The 13,436-nt window shown below is 38.2% G+C and overlaps 2 protein-coding genes across 2 annotated transcripts in view; one reads left to right on the top strand and one right to left on the bottom strand.

Annotated features, from left to right (window-relative positions):
- MED12L (mediator complex subunit 12L) overlaps positions 1-13,436 on the bottom strand; it is a 317,972-nt gene that overhangs the window by 77,617 nt on the left and 226,919 nt on the right. The window contains 2 exon segments of the mRNA XM_036017911.1: positions 2,122-2,215; positions 2,217-2,270. Of these exon segments, the coding sequence (XP_035873804.1) occupies positions 2,122-2,215; positions 2,217-2,270 (148 nt within the window).
- Positions 2,210-11,586, top strand: P2RY12 (purinergic receptor P2Y12). Its single transcript, XM_036017912.1, is given in 13 exon segments — positions 2,210-2,525; positions 8,809-8,976; positions 9,775-9,912; positions 10,456-10,577; positions 10,579-10,721; positions 10,724-10,841; positions 10,843-11,005; positions 11,007-11,100; positions 11,103-11,246; positions 11,249-11,313; positions 11,315-11,378; positions 11,381-11,416; positions 11,419-11,586. Coding segments are annotated over 11 exon segments (1,038 nt in total). The 5' UTR covers positions 2,210-2,525; positions 8,809-8,976; positions 9,775-9,891; the 3' UTR covers positions 11,487-11,586.

Raw genomic sequence — 13,436 nt, 5'->3', positions numbered from 1 at the left:
CATCTTCAACTGGAAATGTCATATAAGTTTTAGATTATTAAATACTTCTCACTAAGGCCTGGTTGAATGTGAGAACATTCCCAATGAAGTCCTCAAATTGTATTTTTATGTGTAGCCAGAAATCAAATACATGCTTACACAAGCTTTGTTTTCCTGGCCTTACCAATCCTCATCTTTACAAACAAAAAGGGCAAATTTCCATTAATCTGAAAGGTAGGTAGCTAGCTTTCTCCTGGGCACACTAGGTTTTAAGGAGTGACTTAAAGATAATTATCAGAAGATAGGTCACTATATCACCAAATTAAGATATTTCTGGTTGAGAAATTTTACCTAAAATGAGGGAAAGACAAAAATTCCCTTTGAAGATTCCTCTTCAAACTGGTGTTTCTATTACCGATATCCCAAGCGCAGCACACGGCAACGATTGCCTCTTGAGTTCAATGAACAAGACTTGCCTATGTAAGAGGCTGATGCAAAGATAGCATAGACTACAGTCTGGCGTGAAAAAACTCTGTGAAGGAAGGAAGTAGACTCAACAGAAAAAGATACCACATTGCTTCCTTCCTCTTCCCATCCCTCTCAGTTTCCCAAAACCCCAAATTCCATAGGCTCTGGAAAGACTCTAAAATTAATCTAGATTTTTTAAAAACTGTATTACTGAACCTTTTAAATGAGGATAGTGTCCACCCTATGTCAAGTAAACAAAAAGTAGTTTCTATAGTCTTTACTCCCTACCTGCAGAGCTTCTAAATTCAACTTTCTAAGTGTGACCCATTCCTCTTTCTCTAAGACAGAGAAAAGATCAAACAGTTTTTCTTAGAGCAGTTTTGTTCTTTTCAAGCTGAATAATGACCAGTCAAAACAAAAACAGGGTTTCATTCCCTCCATACCTCATGGTTGTCCCTGGGCAGATGGGTGTACTACAAGGTCCTTCAACTGGCAACAGGAGGAAGTTAGGGAATGTGATACAAATCACAGGAATGTGACTTTTCCATTTCGAGCAAGTGTTCTAAGGACTAACCTGCAATTAGATGCCCTCAACGTCACTTCATAGTGAAAAGAGTGTTGCCCTTGTGCCTTGTTTCTGCCTCTTGCCCTCCTCTACTGATAGAGAGGAGGGATGGCTATTTGTATTAGTTGTATCTACGCTTTCCTGTAGCAAAGATCTAGCATGGACAAACTCGACTAATTTATCTAGTAATTCATCTGGCTAAAGTCCCAAGGGTTCCCTGTGCAGAGGTTCATAAAAGAGTATTACTTTTTAACTGACCAACAAAGTAAGGTTTCTAGAGGTGGTTTAGACCATATGCAGGAAGTGTGCTGCTTGCATAGGGAAAATGCAAGCTTTTTCCCCTTTGTATTATTTACGTAATAGAGAAATAAACACCTCTGGTGGTAGGGCAGTATATATAATGATATCATATTTGAAATCATATGACTGCCTAATAACACACACAGATCTTGAAAAGATTAATTAGGCAAATATGAAGTGGATAATTACAAAATTTCAATTATGCAATGTGGTGACATAATACAAAGGCATAGCTTCACTGTAAAAACTGCAAAAAAGCTGGGGGAAGGAGTATTCCAAGTAAAGGAGGCGTTTGAGAGTAAAGACCTAATGTATTGTTTACTTGAAATCATGTGGTGATATGAGGGGCCACTATTACCTACAATTATTCTTCTAAATAATGTAAGGAAAAATCAGCAACTACACTGTCATGGTTTTCAATTATCATGCAAATATGAGGACCCAGGGCAAACTACAAGCTTGAAAAAAGATGGTAAGAAGAGAGGGGAAACTCTTGCAAAATAAGGGGTTTGCAATCCATTCTTTATACTGCATTTCTCACTACAGTAGAGAACTTAAGAAGTATTAAAAAAAAGTAGAAAGTGAAAACTACCTACTTCTATCTATAGAACATGCTCTTTTAACAACCAGGATTACTATAAATGGAACGAAGGCTTAAAACATCAATATGCTTATTCATATTTTAATGTGACAGTCATCCAGGAGAGGAAACAGTCAGGAGGACAGTGCCGTGTACCCACTCTGATAAAGGCTGTGCTAAGAGGGAAGACGTGACAGCACAATGGAACGAACGAATTTGGGCTCTTTACCTCCCGTCTCTGTGGTGCTCTTCTTATTTAGGATTTTCAAAATATCTTTGGTAATCTTCTTCAGCTGATGCCTGGCTTCGTCACGCTCTTTGCCCAACTCCGTAGAGAAGGATTGTGCGCTGGTTACATTCATGACTTGAAGACTCATCCTGAAAACAGAAATGCACTTTGAAAGCCTCGTCTGCAGCAGCAGGGCCGCGTGCCCTGTTCATGAAGCACACTAACCCACAGCCATCTTCGGGCCGGCTTGATGGTGGTGGCACCCCGCCTGCCTTTCAATTCACCTCAACCTCCACTGGCAACACCCTTGTTTTTCCAGTTTGGAACTTGCTAAAGTTAAAAAAAAAAGTGTCTACTGACCTGAAGTCTTAATAGAAGCAGTTGCTGTGGGCGTACCCTACAGAGTAAGTTTTGACTATTGAAAAAATTTTCATTGTTTAAAATTTAGCATGGTGTTAATTTCACATCATATTTACATCTATTTGTATTGTTCCCTTCCGGAAAATGTTACTTCTTAGTAAGTTTGGTTTTCTATGTACAGCATCATTAAATAGTTCATATTTAGAAAAAAGATCTTCCTAGGATCCCCAAGTATTTTTATAAAAAATGTTCCATTTACTCCCCACATGACTGTGTAAGATACACATATATGGTTATTTCCGAACGAAGATAGTATGTAGTACATGGGCCCCATCTGGTCTGAGGTAGATAGCTGCAAACGCAAATGTGTTCTGTCTGACACCACCTTCCTCCTCTGGACCAGCGCCCCTGCCCTACCCACAGACAGTGAGTTCAAGCACTATTTCTCCCACATAGGGAGGGAAATTATTTAGTCACAGCTAAACAAAAACATGGACATCCTGCTAAACATATTCCTTAGGCAAAGTTAAATAACCCAGGGTCTAGCCTCTCATACACCCAGTTTTGAAGTTTTCTGACTCTCTCCGATCTCATGCGCTTCCATTTTCTTGGGATAATTCCCACCTGTTTCCTTCAGTCCATCCTCTTTGTTTCTACATGTTTGTCCATGGTGGGTGCTTCCTTCCCCTCCCTAACAGCACCCAATCCTTGGGAGCTTGCATGAGAGAAGAACATCTCCCAGGAAACACAAACTGCATTGTGGTCATAATTAGTAGTGGCTACAAAAAAAGAGCAAAATGCTTGAGACGTGGAAAAGCGCAGTGCTTCATTTGGAGTACTTCACACACGCATGCGCATGAACATGCTTCTGCAGCCCTGAAACCTGTTCTGTGTCTCTGTCACTATCCTCTCAATCTCTCTGTCATTCTTTCTCTCTCGCACACTTGAATCCAAGGCACCACTTCTCCTTGCTCTGGTTCTTTTTTTGTTATATTCTACCAGAAATCTACATTTGCACACCCTGCCACTCTATCTTGCTGCCCCATCCCCAAATAATTATTGTTTCAGGCCTTCAAACTTGCCTCCTTAAAAAAATAAGAAAAAACAGCTAGGAACAAATTTCCCCTAGAAGCTGTTGTCCTTTAATATAATCCTGAGTATCCAAATCTTCCCCAAATTCTTCAAAGACCATAGGAAAAAGTCAACACAGGGAGTGACTCCTACACCTGGCTGCACATCTGAATGACCCAAGCTTCTTGTTAATTTCGTGTTTTTTTTGTTGTTGTCACACAGAATTGCTGATGTGTTTCTTCTTTGTCTGGTGGGATGTGTGCATATGAACCTTAAAAAGGGAACAGGAGGGCACTGAGACAACTGTTATAAACCCAGGCAATGCCCTGACTGGTGTGGCTCAGTGGATTGGGCATCACCCTGCACACTAAAAGGTCGAGGGTTCCATTCCCAGTCAGGGTACATGCCTGAGCTGTGGGCCAAGTCCCTGGTTAGGGGTGCACAGGTTATGGGTTTGTGAGCCGATCGATGTTTATCTGACACACTGATGTTTCTCTCCCTCTCTTTCTCCCTCCCCACCCCTCTCAAAATAAATAAAAAAATTGTTCATACACAAAACCCAAGCAGTGACAGTCCTTTGCCCTGGGACTGTTTACAGTTAAGGTCCCTGCCATCAAATGCTTCTAGTGAAAACTTCTGTGTGAGGCATGATAGAAAAATGTTAGCAACAGAGTTTACAGAGTATCTAGTTACAGTAAGACAAGGCGCTAGGAACCCTGAGAAAAAGGCAAGGATGACAGATACAGTTCCTTGTCCTCAAGGAGTGCAGATTCAGTGTCACATTGTAAAAGTAGTATTTGCAGAGCCAGAAGCCTAAGCGGCGATGGTGAGAGCAGGTGTCCTGGAAAGATCATGTGATCCTCACAAACACATGGGAGACTGGGGGCTTACAGGACACCAGTAACAGCCCCATGCGCGGGGGGTCAGAGAGAGCTGTGACTGCATTCAGTCCAGCTCTAGGGTCCCAGATAATGAACCTTTCTGAGCCTCAGCCACCTCCTCTGAATAACAAGGGTAACACCACCTGCTCTGTAGGTCTTTGTGAGAATAACTGAGGTGAAGCATGTAAAATACTTAGTAGCACCCATGCTGTCCATTCATATTCCTAGACTTCCCCTTCTCTGTTGCATGCACTCCATATTTACACTGCACCACATTACTCAACATTTTCTAAAGACGCTGGGCACTTCCCTCCTTTGCTGTTTCCCCTTCCACCACCTAAAATACTCTCAACAGCCTCAGTTTCACTTGTGGAAATGCTGTGAACAATTACAGCTTCAGGTCCCTCACTCCATCACCTCACGTTAGTGAAAGCCCTCACCATGGGAGGGGAAGAGAACCTTTGGTGCATGTATCACAGTATTATTCACTTATTTTCTAGGTATTTGCTTAATGTCTGTCTACCCCACTAGACTGTCCATTTTGTGAAGGGAATCCCAGGTATATTTTAGTCATATTTATATTCTTAATAGGCACTGATTAGGTACTTAACATTAGCTGATTATACAAAGTAATGAACAAATAACTGGATTCATGAAAGAACACATGACTAAAAGATTAGGGTAGAATGAAGATAAAAACAAAAACTGGTTTTGTAGGAAACTTAACTTTGTAAGTGTGACAAAGCTGAAGAGAAATGAGAAGCAAAGAGAAACAGTAAAAAACATTTGTAGGGTGTAAACTAGATCTTGGTGGGAATACAAAATAAAAAGCAAAAGCCAGAGGTATTTGAATGAAATTAGGAAAGCATCTGGGTGAATGTTTATCTCACTGGATTTCAAGATGTACTCCCAGACAAACTATGTTAGAAGAAAAAAAGTGTAGGTAATAAGGGCAGTGAGCTCGTGAATTCACCTTTAGGTGAGAGGAATTTGAGGGGGAGGTACATGTGTTTTCTAATATTTAGTGGGTGGTATGACACGGAGACCTATACAGAGGTGACAGCTTAGGGATGAGAGCAATGTGTCACTGGGAGAGGAGTCAAAACCCCCAAATTCTCTTGAGGGAAGCAAAGAAGGCTGAGACCATGAGGAGGATAAATAAGCCAATGATGCACACGAATTCTCCACAATCAGTAACAGCACCAGATAAGTCAGGGTCACAGATGTCAGGAAGGGGATGTCGAGCAAGGGGTGTCATCAAGAGTATCAAATGCAGTGAAGAAGCCAATGGATGTGGCCTCTCTGGTGTGTTTATTCAAAGAACACGTGTGGACCTCAAAAGAGAAGTTTCTCTACAATGGCGGGGCTGAAAGCAGGAAACGAGCAGCTGAAGTAATTAAGACCAGGTGGAGAAATACTCGAAGGTGAAGGAAGTGACCCACATTGCCTCAGTTGGGTATGAAGAACAGCCTGAAAGAGAAAGTTATATTAGGATAATCAGTGGCAGCCTCTTGTGTCAAAGCCATGCTCCACACAAAGTCTCCATAAAGGAAATCCAGAGTGGAGGGTGATAACTGATAAAAGAGAGAGAACTCAATAGTCTCTTGTCTGGCTTAACTTGGAAAAACAGGCACACCTTTCTACTTAACCAACAGGGTAGAAAGAAAATTGATAAAAACACAGAGAAATCCGTAGGTGGAGAACTGAGTGACATGAAGAAGCTTCTATTAATTTGTTGGCCCTGGTATGCTCCAGGAGCTGGGCTAGAAGCAAAGTCATGAGTGGAGAGTGAGGACAGAGTTAAAAAGAACCATCAGTCACCTCTGTATGGTGTAGGGGCAGTATTTGCTTCTGACAGTTAATATTTTTAGGAAAATCGTGATAGCCATTACCACTCTTCAAAATGGAAAGACAAAGACTTCTAAAAGCAACTCTTTTCCAATAGCATACTACAGCGATTTTCAGCTGGCGTGCTGCAAGAATTTTTAAAACATGCAATACTTGACTAGTCAGGGGCACTGCCTCTTTCCCTTAGATTGTCAAATTAAAAAATGACAATAGCCATATGGTGTGACTGAATCAAAATTACACTTATTTTTGTCAGACCAGCAAAAAAAGGTTTTTTCTTGGTATGCCAAAGAATTTTAGTAATTAGTTTATGAGTGCCATGAGATGAAAAATGTTGCAAATCGCTGCTGGCCTATGAGATTGGTTTATGTCAACTTTTGAACATGTAGAAAATATACACATCTTCAAATACCAAGTTTTACTACATGAGAATTAAAACAACCTAATAGGCCAAATATTCCCAAAGGTTATTGAAACAATTGGTTATTTAAGGTAACTATTTGAAACAATTCTCACTTAAAAGATTTTAGTCACTTTCAGGGTCAGGTTATCGAAACAGGTCATTGGCAGTCATCCTCCAATGAGAAAAGAATGTCTGAGAAGGTTCCCAGACAGGTGTGGTGTGAGTTAAAACCAGAGGAAAGAGCTGGAGCTTTTCCTCTACCCTTCAAATCCCTATTCATAGCCCTCTGGGAATTTGCAAATACAAATTCAATAAAGTATATGATTTAAGGATCCTGAATTGGTGTTCCTGTAATATAATACATTAATTTGTTGAAAATAGTTATGCTTTCCCCAAGTCTTGTTTCAGCTCTAGACCTTAGAAACAATTCATAACCCCCCTTTAGAGTTTATAATTTGCTGTAAAGGCAAGTATGACTCCTGCTTTCTTGCAGGAAGTGCAGCCACTCATGGCATTCACCTCTCACTCCTCGGCCTCAGTGTGGGGTAGGGGGAGGTTAGGGGCTTGGATACAGTGAGATGGTGAAGATTTAGTGGCAACTGCATAGTAGTTATGAATGCAGGCTCTGGGATCAGACAGTATGCATTGGAATTGGGTCTCTAATTAATTCACTGTCCTCCTCAGCTTCCTCAGCTTCCTCACCCAGAGAATAGAAATGATATGAATATATACTTCAGAGAGTAGTTGAGATAACAAAATGAGTTAATTCATGATGATATAAGAAATCAACACTGGCTTATTATTTTGAAGTGTGCATAGCATAAAAGTTCTGTCAAAGTATAAGTTTGTGTCTCTAGTTCAATACATAAGACTTTAGTTAATCACAATAGTCAAATTTTAAAATAAAAATAACTTAGTACCTACTTTTCTAAGAGTTTAATATCAAATAAACACCTCTTGATGACTGACAGATCAAGATAATTAAGTAACCAAAATTTCCAAATAAAATGACTCAAATTCATAGATTGATTTAAAATTCTTAATGCAAACAAAACTCTTTTGTCAGTTAAATCAGTGGTCCTCAAAGTTAGTGTGTGTGAGTATCACATGCAAGGCTCATTAAAACACAGATGAAGGGTGCACCCAGAGTTCCTAACTCATTGGGACTTGGTTTCGTGCCCAAGAATGTGCATTTCCCATGACTTCCCGGGTGAAGCCTTGCTGCTGTGCACATTGAGAACCACTGTCGAAGATTAACAAATGCAGACACACACACACACACACACACACACAAAACTTAGAAGAAAGAAATAACCGAAACATATCTTCATAGCAAAGGCATCTATCCCCAAAGTTCTCTGGTAACAGAGGAGATTACAGTTAGAAGTGTGTATGTGTGTATGCACAATACAACATTGCATCGATGTACTATACATACATGAATCCCTGAATTTAATGATATATGAGTATTTCCCCCAAACCAAAAGCTAGGTCAAAAGGAAAACAAATTGTTTCTATGTAAATTCTGCTCAAGGAAAGCATGAACAATGCTTATATAATAAGTCTGGAAATGGATACAGCTGTTTTTCTTTCTAATGTAATTTTGGAATCTTATAATTTATAAGGGAGGAAACTGCTTCACCACAAAAAGTTGATCAAACACAGATTTAAATAATGACATTATTAAACAGGAAAAAAAAGCAAGGCACAAGAGACTTAACATCCCTAACAAGTACACATTTCGAGTTAATGTAATTATTGTTACAACGTAATGTATCACCCAGGTTCAGCGCAGTATGTTTCAGGCAAAGCAAGCTGGCAACCTTTTCCAGGAAGCTGACTTCAAAAGGCTTGGATTTATCCTTTACAGAGAAAATAACCAAAAGAACTCATATGGCATCAACTATATGGCAGGTTTCAGTAAAAAAGCCACAAGATTTTAAATTGCTCTTCAAAAGATGACTCTTCACCCACCATGCCCCACACTTCCCAAGGAAATAAAAGCAGAAGTCATAAAAGGGGCCAAACGGAAATCCAGTGTCTGCATAGCTTTGTGTCCACAGCATTTGAAGGTAATCTCACATTGTGAACTCCTCTTTTCTCTCTTGCTCTATTTCTCTCTAGAATCCTCAAGACTTTACTGGTGAAAACCCAGCAAATTCTCTGTCATAAAGAGCTTTAAGAACTCAGCTAAGACATAAAAGAGGAAAACACCAGCCGCCACTCTGCAGGTTGAATTAACTACCACCTACTGGATACATTCTCATCCTTCAGAATCAGCAGAGTGACCAGGTAACTTTATATCTAGAAGTATGTGGCAAATATATGTATTTACACTACGATGCACATGGAAATCTTTTCAAGTTTTCTTAAAACTGAAAACCTTTAATCATATCAATGCAAGCACTTATTGGAATAAAATTAAAATATAAGCTCCAATAATGGTGTTAGAGATAACCATTAAATTCATTTAAAAATTTATACAGAGCAATGAAATAAAATACAATTGGTCTTATTTACTTCGAGTATAAAATGAAATTTAAATATAGAGAGCTGAAATTCTTAATATCAAGAATACTTGTTAAATAAGTTATGATCTATGCAAAATGACTATTCTCAAAGTAGATTTTTCCAAAACTATTGATGAATATACAACTAAAAGCCAGTAACAGTAGCAAGGAAGGTTACAATCAGTGATACTGTATCAATTATATACTGCTTTTGGTTTTTGTTTTAGGTTAAACAGGTGAGAAGTGAGGACGTGTTGAAAACTGAACCATAATTGCTTAACATGAATGTTAATTGTTTTACCTTCTGTAATTAAAAGATGGGAAAAAAAAATCCAATGACATTTGGGGAGGAGGATTTGGGCTTTACCTTTATTTGTCATATTTAAATCTTTCACATGGAATTTTTTTTAAAATTTTAGAGATTTATATTTAACATTACTGTATGTTATATTTAGAAATAATATTTTATGAAGTCAATTCCATTGTTTTTGATGAAATAAATAATAGGAATTTTCACTTTAAATTTCAAAATTTAGACACCAGAGAATGTATTCGGGTTAAGTGTTGGTTTTCTTTACAGCTGCCTGTTGGGGTATAAAAACCTATAGAACCAGACACGGACATGGTTTCGATATTTTATTTTAGCTACCATTCTATTGGGAGCTAAAGAATGAGTCCCTGTGAGGCTGATTTTTGAATGGATGACAGTAATATAAAGGTAGAAATATCCTTCAATTATAAAAGAAAAATTTCCTGTCTGATTCAGTATTTTAGTTTTTTTAATTCTAATAGACAATTACTAGTCATTTCTCTTTAGAACTCTTTAACGGTGCTACTAGAGTAAATGAAGTCCAGTAATAAGGACAGTGTGGGAAAAATGACAGAATATAGACAAAAAAGTTAAAAGGTAAGAACAAAGCAGAGACCTAATACTGCTCTCCCTAGTTTTTATATATAAATATTCGTGTGTATTTGCCTAAGACCAAAAATGTTCTGTGAGAGGCAAATACTCAACAAATAAGAAATACAAAGCATCCATGCCTTCAGGCAATTCAGACCATTTTACTTCGCTAGAGATAGAAAGAATATTGCCATGATGAAATATTCTGGGATTCAGTTTTCTGTGATCTTACTAGCTGCCACAAAGAAGATCAGAAACCTCAGTTTTTAAAGAAGGTTGTCCAGAAAATTACACACGGAGATAAGAGCAGAATCAGCTATCTGGGACTGAAAATCACCATTCCCTCTCTCCCCCTTCCAGGTATCGAAGAAGAAACGCAGCCATGACAACCTCACCTTCGCAGCTGGGAACGACAGCCTATGCACCAGAGATTACAAGATCACCCAGGTCCTCTTCCCACTCCTCTACACTGTCCTGTTTTCGTGGGACTCATCCAAATAGCCTGGCAATGAGGATTTTCTTTCAAATCCGCAGTAAATCCCAACTCATTATTTTCTTAAGAACACCAGTCATTTCCGATCTTCTCATGATTCGGACTTTTCCCTTCAAAATCCTCAGCGATGCCAAACTGGAACAGGACCACTGAGGACTTTTGTGTGCCAGGTGACCTCCGTCGTATTTACTTCACAATTGTACATCAGTATTTCATTCCTAGGCCTGATAACAATTGATCGCTACCAGAAGACACCAGGCCATTCAAACATCCAGCCCCAAAAATCTCTTGGGGGCTAAGATTCTCTCTGTTGTCATCTGGGCATTCATGTTCTTGCTCTCTTTGCCTAACATGATTCTAACCAACAAAAGGCCAAGAGACAAGAATGTGAAAAAATGTTCTTTCTTCAAATCAGAGTTTTGGTTTGGTCTGGCATGAAATAGTCAACTATATCTGTCAAGTTATTTTCTGGATTAATTTTTTAATTGTTATTGTATGTTATACACTCATTACTAAGAACTATACAGGTCCTATGTAAGAACAAGGGGTGCAGGCAAAGTCCCCAAGAAAAAGGTGAACATCAAAGTTTCATTATCATTGCTGTTATTTTTTATTTGTTTCGTTCCCTTCCACTTTGCCCGGATCCCCTACACCCTCAGCCAACACGGGACGTCTTTGACTGCTCTGCTGAGAAAACCCTGTTCTACGTGAAAGAGAGCACTCTCCTGGTTAACTTCCTTGAATGCATGCCTAGATCCATTCATCTATTTTTTCCTTGCAAGGTCCTTCAAAGTTCCTTGATGAGTATGCTGAAGTGCCCCAATTCTGCATATCTGCTCCACATGAAAACAGAAAAAAGGACAAGATGTGGGGACCAAGTGAAGAGACTCCAATGTAAACAATGGAGGTAATAGTTCAATCTAGTAGTGTTTGGGAACTCCCACCAGGTGGAAAACACTATGTAAAAATATTAATGCTGACTAAGAAGTAGCTGAGTTGAGACAATGACTCTTAAAATAATAGAAGACTACAAAAGTCATCTTAATTTACTTTTCCAGTATTAAAAGCTATCTTAAAATGTAGAAAAAAAGAAATTAACATGTAGCGATGGAGCAAAACGAACTATATCCAATCACCATGTGACATGCAAAACTATATAGAATCCATGGAATGAAGAGTTTGTGCAAAATAGGTAACAATATAATACCTATTATAATTCTTTAAATACAATATTGATCACAATGTTATAATCAACTTACTATAGATACTCAACTGAAGAATAATAAATCTGATAAATCTTACCAAAACTATACTTAAGATGTATATACAATCTAGTCCCTAACCAAATACTGACCTATTGTGATAATCATTATAAAAATTTACGTGGGACACACAAAGAATAGTAACTATTAACTTTTACTTATTAGCAAAGACCTAAGGGATTTATATTAATTGGAATGGTAATAGAGTGGACTGAATTTCTTTAAATGTTCATTAAGATAGAGGTTTTAAAACCTACCTGTTCAATAAAAAGTGTAGAATAGCAAACAAAGCTATAAAATAAGGAGAATTCTAATAGAAAAAATAATACTTCCTTAATACTAGAGAACACAGTTTTACTAATATTTTGACAACTCTAGTAATATAATGCCATCATTGACTTACCTTTATTAACTCGGTTCCGGAAACTACATACAACTCAGGTTAATACATATTCCCGTAGTGAGAAAAATAAATATAAATATGCATTTGCATAGCATAACTATCAACAGGAAAGTGAATAAAATGTTTGTATTTATCCATCTGTTATCTGTGTGTATACAAAAAATTACATTAAACTCTAAATCACACTTTGTTTGAAATTTTTTGTTCAAGGTATTAGATACTATGATTCACTTCCTACTTACCCCTATGTTAATCATCAAACCCATTTAGAAAGAAGAGCTAGCAACACTGTTTTATCAGACACATCGGGAAAAGTCTCTTCTGAGGGTGCCATCTCACATCAATTACTTCACATGTAAATGAAAAACCAGGTCAGACTTAAATGTAGTCTGATTCCACTCAAGCCATAGTCATTATTTTTAATTTAAACAAAATATGCAGCATACTTGGAATTTGACATCATTTATCTTAATTATTTTTCATCCTCAGAGATGATTCTCAAACAGAATGCATAGATCCCAATATCTAAATATAATTGAAGAAATTAAAGGGTGAATTCTAGTATAAGGAAGTTCACTGAACTTTAATAATAATGGATTTTATTCAAACACTCCACAAGTTCTGCTGAGCTAAATTTCAGTTCAAAATTGAACTCATCTGAACTCTCTAATGGCACTTTTCTCAAGTTGCCATGCTTCCTTCTCTGGCCCTGCTAAGAGCGAGCACTAGAAGTCAGCACAAGGGCATGTGTCCACCCGAGGCATAGTCTACGTAGCTCTGGGACAAGGGCAGCAGCTGCTTCTGCCATGTAAACTACTGAAATTCACTTCCATGTCACATGCATAAGTGTGCATGTTCTGTAAGAATACGAGGATACTTGAGCTGGAAGAGAAATGAAAGCTCAAATATCTGACCATCTTAATTTGTATATGGGAAAAATAAAGGGCAGATCCACCACTCTACCCACTCAAGTTGTGTTAGAGAGTGGAATAAAGGTACCACATCACAGTGCCAGGATCGAGTGAGGTGTTAAGAGACTACAGAGTGGGCAAAGACTTACTTGAATAATCTTTCATTTTGCCTTAAACTAACTCACTGAGACAACAACTTCCACGAGAGAAAGAAAAGAAAACCGGAAATGCTCAAGGTATGATGGTACCTCTACCAAAAAAACAAACAAACT

Source organism: Phyllostomus discolor, chromosome 2 (assembly GCF_004126475.2).
Source record: "Phyllostomus discolor isolate MPI-MPIP mPhyDis1 chromosome 2, mPhyDis1.pri.v3, whole genome shotgun sequence".
NCBI classification, from domain to species: domain Eukaryota; kingdom Metazoa; phylum Chordata; class Mammalia; order Chiroptera; family Phyllostomidae; genus Phyllostomus; species Phyllostomus discolor.
Note: the sequence above shows the minus strand (reverse complement) of the source record. Positions and strands in the feature narration are given on the sequence as shown.